The following is a 22766-nucleotide window of genomic DNA, read 5'->3' as shown; positions in this document are numbered from 1 at the left end:
ATTTTAGCTTATTCCTCATGAAATATTATTCTTCCTCATTTGTTACTTTTTTATCATTTTAACTGGTAGGACAACGTTTTTTTTCGAGATGTAGTAAAAAACCTCCACGTTAAGATTAGTCAAAAGACCTGAAGCTGCACTGATATATGTGGCACAGTAGCTAATCGCGGGTCCTACTTCTCTCCCCAATATTGGACTCATGGTTTGAAGATTCGTATCTCTGCATAGATTTTGTCTGATATCCGTTGGATGTCATCTTACAAAATCTAAATGATGCCTGATCATGAGGTGTCACAATTATAACTTTGTGTCTCCATTAAGGAGCTACCCAGCATTTAATGTTTAGGGGCTAGGATGAAAAAAATACTGCCCTGTGTTTAATTAGTCTCAAACACTGTCCTTCCTTTTTATTTTTCAATTCTATTCGGTCATGCCTTTTTTTCGTTGGTTTATCCTAAATTTTTCTTTAATACATAAATTGTCATCTAGTACTTCTTTTTCAAGTTTTGCAAAGTTGCTTATATCTGCTTCCTGCATTTTAGTTTATTCAAAACTCCTGTCCTGCTATTTTTTCATATTTTACCCTAGTCCTCCTTAAAATCAAATGGTGTCTCACTTGCCTTGTTAATTTTAATCATTTATCCCCTTCGTTTATACATGCCGAATAAAATCTTTGCGAAATTGAAGGTGCTCCAAATAGACGGAGGAACTTTCATCAGAAGTGTTAGCCATCGACGCCATTTTGAATTTTGTACGAAAGTGTCCGAACTTTTCAAAACAAATTTATTAAAATTTATTAATTAATTTTCTTATCAGGTGATTATAATCATCAAACCAATTTAGTGATAAATTTCGTATGAGTAAAAAGGTAAAAGTTTCATAACGCATTTTAATTTAAATTTGTTTGCGCGCCATTTCACGTTGCCTGGTTCATCGAGGGTGGCCAAGTCCAACCCCGTATATCCTATGAAGGAAAGAAAACATTATATGAACTAAACCTGACTGACGTAGATGAAACTAATGGCTGTTGGATAAAAAAGTAAACAATTTAGTAAGTAGAAAAATGTTTATTACACATGAATCAATATTGGTAGCAAGAAAACAAATGAAAACGTGTCCCAACATTTCTTCTTTGACGTGACCATTTCAGATATCAAAACACAGAAATGTTGCCTTCGTCCGTAGTTTCTCATTGCCAAACGAATTGGTAATTTACATGTCCCTCCATAAACACACATAACATACACCTGGAAGTCCCAACTTTTGACATTTGCAAATATAAATTCTATTTGGTATGTTTAGACATGTTTTTTCACTGAATAATTTCTTATCTGTTGTTTTGTACACACAAATTATCTGCTTCATACTCTCATGTTGTGCTGAATAAAACTAAAATAGTGTCAAGTTTTGTTTATTAATTGTATTCTATGATTTAATTAAGTATGAATGTAGAACCTTGATGTATTTTGTTTTAGAAATTCGCCAAGGGAGATAATTTCTGGAATAAACAAAAATCAAAGGTACATCATTTTAAAAGTCAATAAAAAGATAAAGATTTGTCAAGATGTCCAAAACTTGATGTCCAAAACGAAAGGACTAGACAAATGATTTTAGACCTCTGAAATATGATAAAAAAAACAATCAAATTTCTTTAGCCTTGTTAGTCTTTAGTCTTTAGAAGTGTCAACTTGACACTATAATCTCTCTGTAATTTGAATCACACTGGTAAATTTACGTCACTTTTGTATAAAACTCATTGGTACATTTGTATTTATAATGTGGCACTGCAGAAAAAAATATGTAACTAAATAAATAATTCAATAATTAATTACCCAAAAAACTTAAATTAAAATTGAATAAATAATTAACCCTTATAAAACCTTAACTATCTATTTTGTGAACCTTCCAGTATCTTTAATAAAGACCCCTAACAAATGCTGAATATCTTCTAAGTGATGTTTGTAATTATCATTTTCTGTTGTTGCTAACAATACTTCAGATTCAAGTGTTAGTTTTGCTGTTATGAAGTAGAGTGCTGAGCGGAGTTTTTCTCTAGCCTCCTCATAATTTTCACAATCCAGTAGGTAATGGTCAACTGTTTCTACTTGTCCACAGCTGCATTTGTCGATGAGTGCTGGGCATATTGTTGATTTGTAAAAGTTTAAATTGCAATATCCTGTTCTTAGACTAGTAGTTATTCTAAATATTTCAGTTGACGGCTTGTCTTTTGGAAGTGTATTTTTTACATTTTGTTGAAAGGCATAATATCTTCTTCCTTTATCACTGGTGTCCCATCGGTTTTGCCATTTTACCATAACACTGTCTTTTGCTCCTTTTTGTATATCTTGTTTTGTAAATACTGGAATGCTTTGTATTTTTTCTGCCTCCTGTGCTGCTTTTTTAGCTAGTTGGTCTGCTAGTTCATTACCTTGTATGTCAGCGTGTCCAGGGGTCCATTCAATGGAAACAATGATTCCTTCAGATTTAAGTGCCAATATACCAATTTTAATATCATGAATAGTTTTGCCATAATTATCTGATTTCCAATTTAAAGTTAAAATTCCAATTGCTGATTGGCTGTCTGAGAAAATTTGGATGGATTCAGTGTTTTTTCTGTTGTTTGGAATTAAAAGAAAATCTATTACTAGCTTGATAGCTACTAATTCCCCTAATAAAATAGATCCTCTATTGGAAACTGGCTGTGTTAACTCCACATGTTCTGTGCTGTTTGATATTAAAATAGCTGCCCCAGCACCACATGGACCTGGATTTCCTTTGCAGGAGCCATCAGTGAAAGCTAATGTTGTATTATTTTTAAGTTGATGTATTTTTTCCAAAATAATATTTTTTCCCTGAAATGCTTGTTCCTCTGATCTGGACTTTGAACTTCCGAGATTTTTCCAATACTCTGGTGGTGATTTTGAGGCTGCTAACCCTCAGAATTCAAATTGAGACTCTATACAGTCAGAATCAATCTCTGTTGACCTTTTCATGTCTTCAGCCTGTAATACCATTCTTCCAATTGGTGAGATTATTTTTGTAGGTTCATTTATATTTTTCCAATCTTCAAAAATTTGTTTAATAGGGAAAGTGATTTTATATGATTTTATTTTTGCAATTTGTCGGATACCGGTTTCTTCTCTTTTGAGGTTCAGTGGTAGTATTCCTGCTACTACTTCTAAGGCTTCTATACTAGCTGTTGTTGGTTGGTTGAGACATAAGGCTAGTCCTTTTCTTTGAATAGCATTTAATTTATTTATATGGGTGTTGTTGTTGATTTGCCATACACTGCTAGCATATAACATTGTAGATAGCACTATACTTTGATATATTTGTATTAAAATTTTTGTAGATACCTTTGCTATTCCTTTGATGTTTCTGATTATCCCTAAGGATTTTTGTGCTTTTTGCTCAACAGAGTCTATGTGTTTGTTGAAATTACATTTTTCATCTAAAGTAAGGCCCAAAATTTTGGGGTTTGGATTGTATTTTAATTCCTTTCCTTGTAACATTTCATTTCACTGTTTAAAACATACCAAAATGTCAAGTTCATGTTCATTAGCTTTATTTGTAGCTAGAGGAACATTTGTCCACTGAAAATATAATTTCTTTTGAGCTTATATATCTTAAGATGACATATTATAAACAGAACATTGAAAATAAATCAAATACACACCACTCACAAGATCTACATGTACATATACATAGTCACAGCAAATCATTATCTGAAGCATATAAACACATGACATGATAGGCAGATACAAACGGCATTAAGGAGTTAATTATGTTATACTTTGCAGAAATATTAAAAGAACAGTAAGCAATCATTATTAAAAAAAATAGCAACTTAACTATAGCATATCTTACAGAAATTAAAACACCATAAATTAAAACATTAATTACATGTTTTTGCATTAATTATTATCGTTCATGTTACTGCTCTTAGCACTCAAAAGATTAAGACTTGCCAACAGTACAGTAGTATTTCACTTGAACTTAAAATAAAAAAGTCATTGTAGGATGACCATAACTTATGCATATAGATGAATGCATTCATACAATATTATTTGAATGTCCCCAGCATAGCAGAGGGGGAGTTACTGGTATATATGTTTACCCTTTACAGCTGTATGTTCATAGGTCCCCAATTACATGTAGATTTCCTTTCTTCTTTGCCTCAACCAAATGTTATGAAACTTATACACAATGCTTATTTCCACAAAACACATATCAATTTCGAATTTTGTCTGTCACTAGCACCGTTCTAGAGTAAAAGTTATACCCCTTTACAATGAGAAAAATTACTGATTATTTATTTTGTAAATTTTCATTCTCTAACTTTAGTTTGCCTCAACCAAATATTATGAAACTTTTACACAATGCATATAACCCAGAGTTTGCGAAATCTTTTTTTCCCTGGTGGTCCTTGAAGAAAATCTGCTGGTCCTCACTATTAGTTTTATTGAAAACTACTAAAATTGTGTCAGTCCTATGCAAAGTTTTGGTGGTAAAATCCTGAGGACCGCCACTTTTCGCAAACTCGGATAACCTCAAAATTCAGATCCAGTTTTAAATTATGGATGCGTCACTTTTGAGGTTCTAGAGTTAACTTATGCCTTTTACAAATTTTTGTTTGCCTCAACCAGATGGGAAGAAACTTATACACAATGCTTATTTAAACAAAACACAGATCAAGACTTGAAGTTTGAAATTGGGTTGTGTCACTTTACTGTTTCTTAGTTATGTCCCTTTATTACTTTATTTGATATGCAAGTTGGGCATCATCTGTGTCCTATGGACACGTTACACATCTTTTTCTTGATAGTCACTTTCTTGTTTTTACCCCTTCCAAATCAAACATCTCTGACATGACAAATCCTTAAACCAACATTTTTTTTAAATCTTCGCTTCGGTTGTTGAAATTGAAATAAGAAAGATATTTCTTTTTTTTAAATATCCAATTGGTCATTTCAGAGTTTCAGACTTTTCTTTTAGATCATGCAGTGGAAAAAAAAGATGTTGTATGATTGCCAGTGCGACAACTCTTCATTAAATATCAAATGATGTAAAAACTAGCATCATTTGTCAGGGGATGAATGACCTTCAAAAATATTTTTTAATAAGCAAAAACTTTTAACAAAAATATTTAACCTCCAGGTAAACCTAAAAACTCAAAAATTATATAATGAAGGTCAATACAAACTGACAATCAAACGATATTTTCTAACATAAAGAGTGGAAAACAACTATCATATTAATAACTTTGACACAGATATAATCCAGATGAAAATGGTGGGTTAACCATTGCTTTATAGCTAGCTTTACCTCCCACTTGTATGAGAGATCTTTATACTAAGTTCCCATACATGTACATAACAAAATTGGTTGATTAACCCAAACAGACACAATAGGGTAATGAGTCAATAATAAGCTACCCTGGGGTTTTGTTATTATCTTGTTGACTGATACCTATCCTGTTTGTAGGTGGTACTTTCAATTTGTAAATATACAGAGAAATCCATACAACATTGCATGCTGGGCCAGACTTTTTTTATTATCTGTTTAACGAGATCCGCCGACTCCACATTGTCCGATTTCAGAATAAAAATAAAAGTAGTGCTTCCTACTTTTATTTTTATTTTTTCCGCAGACTGTAACGAAATCCTCAAAAAAAAAAAAAAAAGTACGAGTTCGGGTCTGCGATTATTAATTTATCTCTTGTCGCATGGTCAAACAAAACGGCGACTTCCGGGAAGGTACCGTTTTTTTACATTAAACTTTAAGTCCGATCACTAGAGAGAAGTTCGTGTTCACTCAAATTTGTTAAGTGTAATAGAGATGAGGCAATCGGGGTCATGTTGTCCAATGAGTTACCGGAAGATGTTGGCATCAGCCGCATTATAACCAACGAGGCAGATGTTGAACCTGACATGCCGGTCAACGTTTTGGAAGAGTTTGGGTTTATATTTTTCCTTTGAAGTAGTATCGTAGTATGCATATTAAAATATTATCAAAGATATCAATTAAAATCAATAATGCTTTTTGAATTTTGTGTATGGATGGGACCAAATCATTTGAAAAACCACTTTTTTTATTCACGTTCACCCCCTTTCACTTTCGCACCCTACAGGAGGGGGAGGACAGGGGGTACCCTTCTCCCACCCCATTTCTCCTTTCTCCTACCCCGTTCTCCTTTCTCCCATTAGAATAAAACATCTCCTTTTGATATTTTTTCTTGAAATATTAGATCATTATTTTTATATTTTATTTTTTCTCCTTTCTTCAACTTTTTCTCCTTTCTCCCAGCCTTCCTCTCCTTTCTCTCACCCTCTTTCTCCTTTCTCCTACCCCCTTTCTCCCTGTCTCCCTTATCCCTGTCCTCCCCGTCCTACAGTACAAGTTTGCACCCTACACCGGAATAAAACTTAGGAAACTCAAGCTGGTAGCCCAGACCAGAGACATATATGTGTATATATGTCTCTGCCCAGACCAAATTATTCCTAAATGATGTTTGTATTTTGAACTAAATTTTATCAAAATTTTAGTAGCCCAGCTACTAGAGGTCTGTTTTCTTCCATTGTTCTTGTATTTTGATAAATTCTTAAAAAAAAAAAAAGGGTCACTTAGATTGGTTTTATTTTTATTTTTAGTGTCGACTGGACCAATTTTGCACTTTTTTTTTTTTTTTTTTCATACCCTCGACCCTATTTTTTTACAAATTTTCTCGTTAAACAGATAATAAAAAAAGTCTGGCCCTGTGAAAGGCCCAACATGACAAATGTTCGGGTGTTCTAACATTAACAAGAACACTAAATTTTTTATAAGCTGCCTTCTTAAAATTCTTATTTATTCTTACAACATCTGGGCAGGTGAATGCCAAACAGTGTCCATGTGTTTTCTTTTGAACTGTTCTACCAAAGCTTCTCAAATCTTATATGTTGTTACAATTCTGATGACAAAACGGATGTCAAGTTGGATATTGATGATTCTTACTTTCACCCTTCAGGTGATTTGGTTCTTGAAAGATTGAGAAAACACATGAACCATTCAACCATTTTTTATATGTTGTAACTTACGGTGAAAAATGAAGGTCAAGTTGTAGTCAAATATTTTTACCATTCAGGAGTTATGGTCCTTTTGATATTGAAAAATGCCAAGCAAAATAAACTATGTTAAAAAATCTGGTTTTCTGTTTAATAATCTGACATCCATTATTTAAAATCTAAATCCACTTTTGTATTATATAATTTATAAGAAGTCTATTTTACAAAACACTTATTTTATGCCCCTGCTGTAGCGGTGGGGGCATTATGTTTTACCCTTGTGACCTTGTCCCAAAGTTGGTTACTTTAGTTTGCCTCAACCATATGTTATGAAATTTTATATGCAGTGCTTATTACAGATTAAACCACAGAACACAGATCAAATTTGAATTTTGGTGGCGTCACTTTAACCCTTCTAGAGTATGGTCCTTTACAAATGGAAAAATTGCTGAATTTTTATGCCCCACCTAAGATAGTAAAGGGGCATTATGTTTTGTGGTCTGTGCGTCCGTTCTTCCGTCTGTCTGTCCCGATTTAGGTTAAAGTTTTTGGTCAAGGTAGTTTTTGATGAAGTTGAAGTCCAATCAACTTCAAACTTAGTACACATGTTCCCGATGATATGATCTTTCTAATTTTAATGCCAAATTAGAGATTTTATCCCTATGTCATGGTCCACTGAACATAGAAAATGATAGTGCGAGTGGGGCATTCGTGTACTGAGGACACATTCTTGTTTGTTTCTGTTCTCCAGCTTTAGTTTGCCTCTACCAAATGTTATGAAACTTATACACTATGCTTATTACCAAAAAACACAGATCAAGTTTGCATTTTGGTTGTCACTTTTAACCATTCAAAGAGTTAATATGCTCCTGTACAAATGGAAAAAAAACTGCTGAAGTTTTCTAATCTTCTGTTCTCTTTATACTTTAGTTTGCCTCAACCAAATCAGGGCTCGACATTACCGTTTGTCCGATTGTCCGGGACAAGTGGAAATAGGTGTCGGGCAAGTAGATTCATCATACTACTTGTCCGATGGGACAAGTGAAAAAATCGATGTCAGATGTTAATAGATCAAATTCAAGACTTATACATTCCTAAAAATATGAATGATTGTTTTATTGATCATACAAAATGAAATAAATATTCATTGATTGAACCAGAGACATATAAACTTGTATAGTATGTCTTTGATTGAACGTATTTGAACATGCTGGCAGCCATTGACCAGGGGAAAATAAGTAAGGGGAAGGAAACCAAATGTAAATGTTTCTTCTTAGTATCAGCCTCTTGAATAGGAGCACCTCCATATGCATGATATGGAGTTTTACCTTAACTTTAAATTTTTTAAATTAAAGTTTGTATCATTTGATTTTGCTTTTATGCATAACATTAAATTAAAAAAAAGGTATTATTTAATACGATCTATATGTTAGAATAATAAGTTAAGATGGAAAAATTAGATAAAATCTAAAAAGGCAGTTTTTCTACTAAAATGTTTTATGTACTTCATGATCATATATCAATGTATGTAAAAATCAAGACAACTTGTAAAATCTTGTTTGGCACCATCAATAAATTAAAAAGGTTTATTTGCAAACAAGGTGCCAGGTATATTTAAACCATACCACCACTTCAGAATGAATATAGGTCCATGAATAGGAGAACCTAGTGGTATGGGAAGAGATATGATTTAATGAACGACACATGATAGTGACAATGTGTTAGAGAGCTCAGTCTTGCAAATAAGCCTTCAGTCTGAAATAATAAAATGAATTTTGATGTGGTATTCATATAACATAACAAAATGCTCCCTTTATTGATCTTTATTAGGTACAATCAAAGGGCAAGTGTTATTATTGCATATAACATGTATAATCAATATGGAGAATTTTCAATTATAAATTCGGACAAGTGAGTTATGAGTTCGGACAAGTTGATTTTCTTGCAACTTGTCCGAAGGGACAAGTGAGAAAAAATGATAATGTAGAGGCCTGCAAATGTTATGAAACATATACCCAACTCATTTAACTTTAAAATACAGATCAATAAAATTAAGAATGGAAATGGGGAATGTGTCAAAGAGACAACAACCCGACCAAAATAAAAAACAAGTTTGAATTTGATGGTGTAACTTTTACTGTTCAAGAGTTTTGCCTGTTTATTGATTGAAAAATTGCTGAATTTTTATGCCCCACCTACAATAGTAGAGGGGCATTATGTTTTCTGGTCTGTGGGTCCGTTTGTCCATCGGTTTGTCCCGCTTCAGGTTAAAGTTTTTGGTCAAGGTAGTTTTTGATGAAGTTGAAGTCCAATCGACTTCAAACTTAGTACACATGTTCCCTATGATATGATCTTTCTAATTTTAATGCCAAATTAGAGTTTTTACCCCAATTTCACAATAGTGTGAGTGGGGCATTTGTGTGCTGAGTACACATTCTTGTTGTTTATGTTTTCTAACTTGAGTTCACCTCTGAAAACCAAATGTTATGAAACTTATTCACAATAAGTATTACCACAAAACTTGGATCAAGTACAAATTTGGGTAGCCTCACTTTTATTGTTCTTCAGTTATGTCCCTTTGTAACTTTATAAGATATGCAAGTGGGGAAATTTTTTGTGTCCTTAGGACACAATCCCCATTTATTTTATTGCAGAATTGAAAAGCCAGGGAGAGAAACTTAATTTGTCAATAGAAAAGCAATAGAATCCATTTTGGAAAAATAAAATTGTTAAATGACCCCGTTTAGTTGAATGTGAATTTCATTAAAGGTACCAGTCTTGTATTACTCCAGTTTCAGGTGCATGTCAAAACATGGACGGAAAGTTCAAACAAAATAGTGCATTTTTTTCTGAACTCGTATTTTTCTGTTTGATTTATAGGTTTATGCTGAATTGAAACATATTTATAGACTTTTAAAAAAAACTTGCATTTTTTGGGGATATCAATCCCGGAAAGTGAAAGGATATCATGTTTACTGGAAGTGGTGTGGCCTAGTAAAAATAGCAAACAGAAAGTAGAAAAAAAATGTTTTGACTTCAGGATTGCGTAACTTTTTATTCAAAAGAAAAAATATGTCTGTTTCCTGCTTCCAACTGACCCTGGATCAAAACCCACTACCCAAGATCTTTGTTTTTAATTCGGGGAAAAAATTGTTTCCTTTTCAGATCTGTATCATACAATGCCCAAACATTAAAATGGCTGCTTCTAGCACAAATGAGCTACAATTAAGGTTTCAAAATGTTGGCACTGGGAGGAGAAGTCAATCAAATCTTCTTTATATCCACTTTTGGGTACAGGAACCCAACGAAACCTGACATTGAACCGACTGCAGGGAGTGAAAAAAGAAAGAAGAAAAAAACCTGACCTACCGACCCTGATTTATTTGCCTTGGCAGCAGGAAACAGACATATATTTTTGTTTTGCCTTAGTAAGACCTTTTTTTGGCCCCAAAATATAGCAGTTTTACAAAATTGTGAAAATGTAATCTTTTAATTATTTATTGGAAAGTAGAATGCTTCTGCTACACAAATATGGGCTGTTTTTGGCAATACAATGGACATATTTTGGGTACTAACTTCATTTTTATTACCCCATAAAGTTCCACTCTTTAAATATTTTTTTTATAAAGTATGTACATTGTATCTGCAAATTTTTCCTATTATTGCATAGCCGATGAGGCAAGAACAATTCAGGATTGTTTTACAACTGGTTTTGATGGAATTTTTTTAATTGCTTTTGAAAAATCTATGTTCTACTAATTATTTTTCAATTAGAATTTGTTAAAATACAATTATACATAAAATAAAGCTCTAAAAAATTGGAGCTAGAAATATATGAAGGACTGAATTGCAAGTAAATTCTTATTCAGAGTTCTCATGTTCCATTTGCTGTTTGGTGCAGTTAAACTCTTATATAAGTTATATTTATAGAAAGTTTTATTCATAAAGGTAGATGGTACACGTACATACCTTTTTTCAGTTCATAAAATTGAAAACGCATGAGCTGTTCATTTTCAAAATATTGTAATTATTTATTCGTTTTCTAACAAAATATTCAAATTTGTTATAAATACCTGATAAGTGTTATTCAAACTATTTCTAAACAAAATGTTTACATTTTATTTATATATCAGTACATCTTAACAGCTTTCCTAAGTAAGTTAACTGGAAAAACGGTTATTACATAATGTCACACACCCTTAGGGAGCCTCTATATCTCCTCTAGACTTCTCATTACATATTGACCAGACAACATTTTACATCCAGATAATGGATGTAAGAAGGAATCTGATTGGTTGATAACAGTCAGTAACCTCAGGCAAATATCATCTTTGATCCAATTATGGCTTCTCTGTCACTGTGTTGTCAGGTGCTTTGCTGTAAATTTTACAGGGACATAAAGTGACCTGAAGTGTCCTTAATTTAACACCTTCAGTGCCCTGTATTGGACCACTATTTGTTATGGATTATTTTCTTGTGCAAAAAGGGCTCATTAAGGATGTGAATAATTTGACTGTCTACCATGGAGGTCATTTGAGTTCACAGCACCATAATATGGTCTTACTTCCTTTATGATGGATTTTAAGTGAAGGCCTGGGATCCTTGCAATAGTTTGTTTATTTGTTATTATTGTTGATATTTTATAGAGTTTATTGATATTTACACTGTGCAATAATATTTCTTTGGTGTTCTCAACAAATCAAGATATTATATAAAACATATCTGATGTATTTTGTGTTCATATGGATATCAGGACTGGCATGTGTTAAAAGTTGCATATAATTAGTGAAAAAAATTGTTTGTCTGCATCAGAAAAACATTGACAGACTTTGACAGGACAAGTTAGGACATAAAATTTTATTCTAATGGTTCATGAGGGAAGTGGTGAAAACAAATTATTGGTCATGGATAGTGCCATGGATGATCGTATGTTGTCAAACCGTGGGCACTGGCTAAGACAGGAACAGGAGTACCATTTACAAGCCATGCGTCTCAAACGTTAGTATACAAACATTCTCTATTTCATAACTATTTACTCTTATTGTGTATGGTTTATATATCACTTGTAGGGTGTGAATGTTAAATGTACAGTCATACCTATGTAGGTGTCCTTGACCAAGATATTGAATTAAATAGCCTCTGTTAATTATATAAGTGACCAATATCTTTTTTGAATGGGACCATACAAATTTCTACTGGGAGATCAAACGGTGTTAATTTCTCATCATACAATCAGTCCTGATCTTGTGTATTTAGGAAATCAGGTATCTAGATTTAGATTAATAGTTACCTCATCTTTGGGGGTAATTAAGGAGAACTTACTTATCTATTAATCATCACACAATGACAAAAACAAATACATAAACAACAAGACCCTTCAATCCAAACAAGATTGACAGCAGACACAAGTTGTCAAATTCTTGAACATGACAGAAAACTCCCCTGACAAATATTTATTTCATCTGATTGACCCCAGGGATTTTGATTGTAACATAGAATATAGATGCCCTGTAGGGGACCTCCTCAGTCAGCTGATTCATGTACCAGCTGTGTATATATGACTGGTAACATACCACACATACTTTAGTTGGGATGCTCTGATGTCAGATAGTACATCAATACTTTTTTGCAATAGATATAGTGTTATCCAGGCATTATTTTGGTTTTCTTGTCTAGACATTTAATTCTAAACCTTATAATTTAACTTTTACTATTCATATTTCAATATGATTGTTTCAGTTCATTAGTCAAGAGTTTTAAGACAATACACATGTTTAAAGAATGTCACAGTCTATAAACTTGAGTAAAATGTGGCTTTTTCTGAAAATAAGTAATAAAGAGTAAGGAGAAAATGGATTCTAAACACAAATCTGAAAGACCTTCTTAAACTGCTGAAACTTTAAATTTGACCATTGAACTGAAATAACCACCTTCAATTGGCCACAGATAAAGTAATGCTTGGTCAATCTTTATCAAAGAAGCCACGAAATTTCCCATGTGAAAACATTGTATTTTCATTGTGATTTCACTTAAATTATGTACAAAGTAGTTAAATTAAGTTTATAATTTGTATTGTGGGAAACTTAGTGTTCATTCATGTGTAGCCATCTGTAAACAATATGATGGAAGACATCTGAATATTTATGGCATGTAAAGAATGTATAACCAGGAAATATCCTGTCTTTATTAGAGATATAAACAAGAATGTAATTTTGATGAATTATGTAAACTGAAGAATTTAAGGTCAAATAATAGGTATTGTTTGTAAGACCTTCTCTGTCTTGCCTTTGAAAGCTTGTTGACATATAAATAATGCAGTTAAATGAATTGACTTTTAATTGCAAGATAATATTATCAAGATTCTTTAGTATAGTCCCTACATTATCTTGTAGCTTGCACTGTTTAAAAGAGGAACATTAATTGCTAGACAAATTATCAGGTTTTGAATAGATAATCAAAACTTGATGTCCCCTCTGACTGACTGAAAAAAACACCATACCATTATGATCTGGAACTATTGAAAAGGTTCCTCTTTTGGAATAAACATTTCAAGACATAATCCATAAATTTGAATATTTCCCAAAACTGTCACAACCATAACTTTTTTTAATTGAATATTCAATAAAGGATACCAGAATTTTGTCTGCTGACATCATATACATATTTCGTAGTTTGTCTAAATTTTCAAAACCACATTGATTGTAAATTGTGTAAAAAGTTTGCACTATTTGATTCTTACCAGAAAAACATGAAGCAAAATTTTATACATTCTCTAGCATGCAGTGCACATAACTGTTTCAACACTTTTATTTCAAAAACTATATATTATGTACATGTACATGTATATACAGACCCAATCTTTGTTCGATATACTTACTATACAAATCCTTGGATATACTGGTAAAGCACTTACAGTAATATTTGAAAATCTGTATAAAAAATAATAATAGTATTTAGGGATAACAATCAATTCTGAATACACATACATGTATGTTTCTATTAACAAGTTGTGACTTGGATGGAGAGTTGTCTCTTGGGCACTTATACCACATCTCAACATGTATATCTATGTTTCCAAAATGGCTAGATATTTGTACTTACATCAGTCTCAAACATAAGTTTGATCCACTAACTAGATCAGTCTCAAACTAAAGTTTGATCCACTAACTCAAATGTTCTGACCAACTTTTTGAAATGATTTGAATGTTTTTTTGGATTTAATCTTGCGTCTCGTAGATAGGACTAGAGTTTGTGAAAAGTGGTGGTCCTCGGGGTTTTATCATCAAATTTTTGGATAGGACTGACACAAATTTAGTATTTTTCAATAGAGTTAATAGTGAGGACCAGCAGATTTTCTTAAAGGACCACCAGGGGAAATTTTTTTTGCGAAGTCTGAATTATACAGCTTACTTTTATTTCATATATCTGTGACTTATTTAAGATATATGTGTATTGGTTTGAAATGGTGGTTTAAGTGTACAAATGTCATTTCCCTCTGAGACATCTGTTTTCATTGTTGGAAGTATGTTCATTGTAGTTTTAAGTAAAAACAGATATTAAAGGGCCATAAATGTTTGTCCTTGAAGGAGTTATATGTATATAATACTGAATAAAATACAATCTAAAGTAATGCATGAACATTCAATGTGGAATCATTTCTTGATTATTTGGACTCTTAAAGTTCTAGTTGAAGTTTATTGGGATATGTATGAAATAGTTGTATTTCACCTTGTCTTGAACAAACATTGAATATTTTCCACTGGACCTCAAACAAATAACTCTTAGCTTAATTGATCTCTCTTTTTCTATTTCAATTTTAATGATTTCAAGAAAATAGTTTTGAAAGTAATGGACTTCTAATTGTTTATAAGTGACGTATAGTTTAGAAAGTAATGGATATCTAATTGTTTATAAGTGACATTATTAACCATTACCTGACCACTGGTCATAATTAAATGTTTGATGATAGAAGTGAGAAAGTCTATGCAAATTTTACTGGGTTTTACAAGTCCGCTTCAAATTTCAGAAATGTTTTCATACTTTTCATTTTAGAGTTATGGGTCATTATTTGCCCTAACAATTAAACCAATTAAGCATGTTCTTTGTTAAAAAATATACTGAGGCAGTCATTACATTATAAAAAGTTTTTGCTTCCAAATGCTAGAATCAAGAAATCAGAGTGAAGACTAGTTGACTGTTCATTATCTTTACCTAGATATAAGAGGATGTGGTGTGAGTGCTAATGAGACAACTCTCCATCCATATAATTTGTTTTCTATTTCTGAGAGACAGTCAATTGTGGGACTTCATTGACTATGTAATGTACCTATTGGTACATACATGACATATGACAATCCGTTTTAAAAGATTGCTATGTTGACTTAAACTTTCTTTTCGTAATATTGGCATCCCACTTCAAATCAAAGAAACCTTTTTGGACCACAGGTCCAAGGTCCAAAGCAACTTTTATTCACTTTGACTGAAATACCTTGAACTGAAATTGAGAAAGACCCCAAAAAATAAGTCTTTTGGTTTCTTAATTCAGAAGAAAAGCTTATGTACATGTACATGTAGGATGGATTTAAAAATTATTTGAATCCAATTGTTTTTCCTTACGTATTTTGATTAGGTCCCAATATATACTAGTAAGTGCCAAAAAAAAAACACTTTGAGAAGGCATTTTGAAGCATATAAAGGGTAGGCTTAGTTTAGTAAAACAGTATTTTATTAAAATAGATTGAATTTGGCAACAGGCAAAGCCTATGTTAGCCCTCTCTATGATTTGTAGGTAAAAGGTCTAGGTTTAGTCATCATTGAAACTAAAAACCAACATTGTTGTAAATAAGATATATGTGTCTATTGTGGAAACCTATGCAATTCATTTCTCCATCTAAATTTGAATTGGATAATGTGAGAATATTAAACCTATACTGTACTGATATGATCTTTGGGTCATTTGATTATGTAAAACTTAATCAAGTGATAATCTTATGGTTTTTCTTGACCTTTAAAAAGAAAGTTGAAGTGTATATGATGATGGTGATATCTGGTTTTTACAATTTTATTTTTAGATCAAGTATGATATATAGAGTTTATTTTTTTTACCATAAAAAAAGAAGTGCTGTGAATTGCCAATGAGACCTGGACAAAATGAATTAGATGATAACAACTAGTCTAAGGTCACTGTACAGCCTTAATAACTTACATGAGATGAAATGATTTAGTTCCTCTTTTGCTAAATACTATGCTAGAAAACACCTGATTGACAAAAAAAATGTAATTAAATTGTTGAATAATGATTTAAGGATAACTAAACATATTTCTGTTAAATGGATCTAAGAAACTGTTGATAAAAATCAATGAATGTATGACTGAAATATCTGTTGCTATTTTTACCCATCTTAAATAAAGTTTGATTACAACCATCATGACAAATAAGTTAGTTATTTTGAATTTCCCACCACAAACAATGACCCATAACACCCTTATCATGTGATCAAAGAATCTGTGTAGGTATTACTATTAATAGGTATTGTGCCTGGCAACAAATGGGTCAGTGATTGTAACCTTTCATCTGATTGGCTGACAGTATTAAAATTAGCAGATTGTGATCATGTGATGTAAACAAAAACAGCTGATAACAGCATGGCCGTTTAAATGGAATAACAATGGAGAAATATATGAAATTATGGTTTGTGAAGGATTAACTAGTTATTCTTGTTTTGGACCAAATGAAAGTATGTTAGCTTGTTATTATATAAATTTATCTTCCTACATTTCTTTAAACAATTGACCAATTTTGTGGGTATGTCTGGAGGTTTTTATTATATAGGAAGTAATAACAAGCTTAATCTGTATCTTTTCCTTGTGTACTCTCTTTGTTTCTCAAAAGAACAATTTATTGTTATGTCCCTAAAGTTACTTCCTCCAGGAAGTCCTTACATGTATTAGGAGATTATGATTCTTATTGGTATCTTTAGAGATTATGTTTTAGAAAGGTTTGTTTACAATGTTTACTAATTACTACATTGTTCTTGTTCATATATATATGATGTTGATAACTTAAAAAGTATTAAAGCTATTTGCAAATAATCAAAGTGTTAACAAAATATTTAAACAGGAATGATTATGTAATCCGTTCTACTTTCAATTTTGAAAAATAAAGACCATGCACATCAAATTTTCTATTTTCATTTATTCCTTTATCTGCATTTGCACCTGTGATCTTTGTAAAATTGAGAAAGGAAATGGGGAATGTGTCAAAGCAACAACAACCAGACCATAGATCAGACAACACTATTTATAACTTGCATTTGAATTATGTATAGCATCCTTTGTAAAGTAAAAATGGATTTTGGTAGAAAGTTGAATTTGACCGTTTCCTTGATATCTGTTGTTGGTTCATATACATGTGTATATTGTGTTAAAGATCAGGATTTTTAATACATACTTGTAAAACCTATCAGATAAACAAGATTGAATTTTATGCCTGCTTTAACACTATTCAACAACTGGATTCTCAGTTCGTTCTCTTCCATTCAAAAAATAAATAAGAAAACTATGGTAACTCTATCAAAGATGTGAATTGTTTCTGGTCCTCTGGTAGAATTTCCAGAAAAAAGGGGGAAGGATTATATTTAGCCAATTCTGTAATAAAAATCAACAAAATTCAAAGTAACCAATTTGTTGGATAAATAGGATTTAATTTTATATGAAGTACATTTATTATTTCAACTTGCTAAACAAAGAACAATTGTACACATTATAATTAAATCACACATATGTACATGTATGTAACTATTCAGCTTATAAAATTTCTCTAGAAGTTATTAATGAATAGGAGAAAATATGTTGCCTCAACTGCTGAGGAAAACAATATGTTACATTTGTTTAAGTCATTGAAAATCCTCTTAAACTGCCTTCAAGTGCCAAAATGGTGAAGAGGCTAAGTGAAAAATCATTCAGAAAATCTATTTATAACTTTAACTATTTCTAATCGCCTTTGAATGAGATTTTTTGTGAAATTATGAATGACTTGGATGAGGGAGGCGTGAAGGGAGTTAGTAACAATGAGAGTCTATGTATATTCATAGATATGTAAGTATGATCTAAGGCCAATGGCAGAGGAGATTAGCTCTGATGAACCAATAGTAAACAACCAAGGCATGAATAATTTTACCTATAAACAACATTCCCAGATGGTGTTACTAATTATAGAATCAGTAAAATGTGAACTTTGATGTTGCAAATAAAATGATAAACTGAAGATTGAGAAAAATGAAATGTAAAAAATTAAAACATGAATGCTAAAAATAAATTAAAGAAGTAAAAAATCTAAGATTTGTAATCATTTGGATGCAAAATTATGTAATGTTTTGACGTCATGTACATGCAACAGAGTGAAGATGTAGATATAAAATATGTTAAGGGAATTAAAATTTATCACTTACAATATGATGACTGAATGAATATTTAATTATATTGATCTATATTATGAAAATAGAAATGTGATATAAAGTACATGATAATGTTGTATCATGTTAAATTTTATCAAGGTTATCTATGAAAACACCTTATTTAATTCTCATATTTCCATCTGTAACAAGTAAAAACCTGAATTAATCAAAGATAAAAAAAATCATTAAATTGATACATAATTGATTAATGTGACCTTTAACCTTTACCTGTAAATCATTTAATTCAGATTTGAACTTGTTCAACTTGATACCCATAATGCTTTGTTTTGTTTTTATTGTGGAAGTTTTGTTATATTGGTGATGAAAATTTGTGAATTAATGTAAAAAGAAAAAAAGGATAAACAATTGGAGCTGTTGTAAATTTTTGTGTCACCTAAATTATGGTGATAATATAGTCTGATACATTTAAATACTTTACTTAAAAAATGAGGGAAGATTGTATACATGTTAGATCATGCTTTTCCCACCTGTGATTTTTACCTGGAGTTGATGAATTTTTATAAAAAGGATATATTTTCACTGGTGTAAAGGTAGGAAATTTGTTAAAAATGTCAATTTCTGTTAACTTAACAAATAATTAATGACAGGTAAAATATGTTAAAAGGTGTATATGTTAATTACGTATCACAGGTGTTCTTCATTCATGTCTAAACCATTGAGGTGAAACACAGTAGGTATTCTAACAATACATACAAATACATAACACATTCTCAACATATCTTGTCTTTTGAAATGGCTATTTTACATGGTAACATACAAATGTTTTAAGAGAAGGTCTGAGTGGAACTTAAAGGATATGCATTGGATGAATGGTGTACCCTGTTAATGCATCAGAGAATAACTGTCTTGAAGTGCAATTTGGACATACACCCCTCCAAAGTCTTATAATGTTTCTGCAAAAATATATACATTACAAGTTCTGCCTTTTCAATGTAGAAAATCTTAATTTGCAAATTTTGCTAAAATATTGAAAAATGCATTAATTAGGGTGAATTGTAGCAACTTTCCAAAGGACCAAACTAATAACTATCATGTGTTCAGGAAAATTGCTAACCAAAAGATTTATGTAATCATTTGTGCTTGGTGATATTTTTATATCCCAAATAGGACATTGTAGCCCATTTAGGTGATTGTCCCCAAACGGCTGATTGTTTATAAATCAGACTATCCAAATAAATTGCTCTCCTATTAGTATTAATCTATGGCTAAATTTTCATATACACTTAAGATTTTTGGACTGCTGTGCTGTTGGTTTTATCATATGCTCATCAATCTTCTCAGGCTGAAACAGTAGAGTTTACAAAAAAGAATAAAATTGAGAATGCCAGGAAATGGGGAATGTGTCAAAGAGACAACAACCCGACCAAATAAAAAACAACAGCAGAAGGTCACCAACAGGTCTTCAATGTAGCAAGAAATTCCCGCACCTGGAGGCGTCCTTCAGCTGGCCCCTAAACAAATATATACTAGTCCAGTGATAATGAACGCTATGTTCATCAGTGTATTGTAAAAATTAACTTTTTATATTGCAGGTCAGCTGTCTAAAGTTCGCCATGACCCAGGAATGGTTTACAGGCAGCTAGCAGGAGCAGCCGACCATATTGAAATCATGGCTGATGCCCTGCAGCAACAGCAGGACGTTGCAGCCATGCAGAACAGAATACCAATGACCTTCCGAGAACCCAGCAATGCTCCACTTCGAAAACTTAGTGTAGATCTGATAAAGACCTACAAACACATAAATGAAGTAGGTATTTCTTTACATGGCTCATAAATATATAACTTATTATTTCCAAGAATTTGACTTATATGACATACATGAAAAAGTATTGTGTCTGGTGATATCAGGAAAATTTACATACAAATATACACGTATCAGATATTATAATTTTCATCCAGTTGCTTTATTGGAAACAATAAAAAGCTGACATTAATTTCTGAATTTACAGTCAATAGAGGTGGTCATGAAGGCAAATCACAAATTAATTCATTTAAAAATCCACAATTTGGCTCTGTCAGGAAAGGTCGTCATAATTTCCAACAAATCATGGACACATTGGCACCATTTGCATTGTCAGATATAAAAAAAACATGACTGGAATAAACAAATTGAACATTAGAAGCATAAATTTATGCACTCAGTGTATTTTTCTGTTTAACCAACATATTCAGGACAAAATGTTGTCGAGCCATTGTTCATATAGATTTACTACAAAATTGTCCCTATTTTCGACAAAAAACAAACATGTGTCCCCAGCCTCCCAATTGAGCTTCTTATGGTTTAGTCCATGTATGTACAAACATCTACATACATGTATGTAAGTTTGGTAAATAACAAGCTGTGTTTGCATCTTGCATTATCCTAACAGCATCATCCCTATTTTCAACACAGTTTGGGTTTTCATCAAAATTTACTCTACTGAGAAAAAAAAACATTTTTGTACTTGCCAATGTTTAACTTGATTCTTTTTCTAATGGGAGTATGGAATGGTATCAAATAGACGTGGATGGTAATACCTCAAAATAAGCGTATAGGGGCCTCTGGATACTCCTGACAGTAGCATAGAAATGGAAATTAATGAAAGTTATTTTAAAATTCATAGGTCTATTAACAGACATGTCTTAGTAAGGTGTCTGGCTGAAGAAAAAAAAAACATTTCTTATGTTCTGAAATTTATTTTGACATTTTAATTGATACAAAAACTAAATAAAATCTCTCTGCATCCCAATATTGATGCTTTTCTCTATCTTTTGAATACTTTGTATCTTTTGCCTCAAGTTCAATACAAATGTAGGAGAAAGTAAATTCTAAATATTTGAAATATCTATTACACAATGCTCTAGTTCATGAAATGCAATGTAACTTGTGATTACTAATGACATCCATTTGATATCAAGATTACATAATGTAGTTCTAGTACTGAGCTAATTATAAAACAGACACAAAAATGCAAGATAATTATGTAATCTTGAAATGTAACTAGGTCTATAGCTGTTTAGCTTTGTATGTTTTTTTTATTCAATTATTTCATGATAAAATACAGAAACAGGCATTTTTGGGAAATTTTTAAGAACATAAATAAAGAAGAGAATTGTAGAAATGTAGGGTAAAGAATTGGGGAAAAAAAACCTATGTTAAAAGACCGGGACCTGAAAGATTTTTTTTTTTTTTAAATAGAACTTTGGGGCACTTAATTTGAAAATGTAATAGAGTAGATGATAGTAAATATCCTAGAAATGTTTTATTGAGTGAGGTACCTCTTATGTTTATTGCTGATCAATATTGTCTGCTGTTGGAATGTGTTTCCATGGCAACCAGACTACACAGACGAGATTTTCAGAAAATGGCAAAATATGTGAATGTGATAGGTTTATAATAATCCTCTGCCGACACCATATACATTTAAATGTTAAGTAGAATGTCCAGCATATATTACTTTTTGCACAAATCTGCTGTTCAATATCCTCAAAAATAAATTTAAAAAAAACCTGTAAAAATATAACATGTTTGATCAGATATATTACAAGAGTTATATTATGTAATTTTCCTGCTGCCATTTAATTGTTAGAAGACAATAAAATTGTGTAAAGTTGAAAAAAGCAAATATTGGTTTTTAAGCCTTTTCATTGAGATTACCTTTGCATGCTTGCACAGGTTAAATAGGAAAATGATAAAATTTGCATATCAGATACTTGCATATTCATGCATTGATATTTGAAGGTCAAAACAGTTTATCTTGCAAAATAGCTGTCAAAATTATTCTGAATCATGAAGAGGAAATTTCTCTCAAAATTTTTTTTTTTTTTTAAATAAGGAAGATTGAACGAAATTCTTTTGTTTATTATTCATTGTAACTCCCTTTGATTAACTGCCAAAATTAATGAGATTTCATAAATAAATTAGTATTCATTTGTTAATTATACAGCATTAACACACAATCAAAGACAATATTTTGATTAGGATATTGATAAGGTGACAGACTTGATTTACCTGTGTACAATTAATGTCAGATGTCATATGATGTACTCTAGCTGGTGACGATCAATCATTTTAGAAAGAAAAATACAAAACATATTTGTAGAAAAAACTTATAAAGTCCATTGTTTCAATAAATGAACATTGTAATAATAATACTATGTTGTTTTTAGGAGCTGGAAGCTTTCTCAGTAGCTTTGTACATCATGTCAGTTGTGTTATTGTTAATAAAGCAGTGAATTTGTCTTTTCAAAATGAGCCTGTTCTTTG

General features: G+C 31.6%; 2 protein-coding genes across 6 annotated transcripts in view; one reads left to right on the top strand and one right to left on the bottom strand.

Moving 5' to 3' along the window:
* Positions 1 to 746: 746 nt before the first annotated feature.
* The window catches only part of LOC134721097 (dual specificity tyrosine-phosphorylation-regulated kinase 1A-like), a 32651-nt gene continuing 10631 nt past the window's right edge, over positions 747 to 22766 (top strand). For 2 of the 5 annotated variants that reach the window (XM_063583825.1, XM_063583830.1), the window contains exons 1-2: positions 11660 to 12041; positions 20053 to 20267. In XM_063583825.1, the coding sequence (XP_063439895.1) occupies positions 11909 to 12041; positions 20053 to 20267 (348 nt within the window). In that variant the 5' untranslated portion in view covers positions 11660 to 11908. Of the gene's footprint in view, positions 1052 to 11659; positions 12042 to 16635; positions 16781 to 18776; positions 19051 to 20052; positions 20268 to 22766 lie in introns of those variants that run through there. The other 3 variants (XM_063583827.1, XM_063583826.1, XM_063583829.1) reach the window with 3 other exon arrangements.
* On the bottom strand, positions 1890 to 3305 carry LOC134722480 (uncharacterized). Its single transcript, XM_063586101.1, has 2 exons — positions 2963 to 3305; positions 1890 to 2797 (listed from the first exon to the last, which is right to left on the bottom strand). Exons 1-2 carry the CDS (start codon positions 3303 to 3305, stop codon positions 1890 to 1892), a joined length of 1251 nt encoding a protein of 416 aa, XP_063442171.1.

Source organism: Mytilus trossulus, chromosome 6, assembly GCF_036588685.1.
Source record: "Mytilus trossulus isolate FHL-02 chromosome 6, PNRI_Mtr1.1.1.hap1, whole genome shotgun sequence".
NCBI classification, from domain to species: domain Eukaryota; kingdom Metazoa; phylum Mollusca; class Bivalvia; order Mytilida; family Mytilidae; genus Mytilus; species Mytilus trossulus.
Note: the sequence above shows the minus strand (reverse complement) of the source record. Positions and strands in the feature narration are given on the sequence as shown.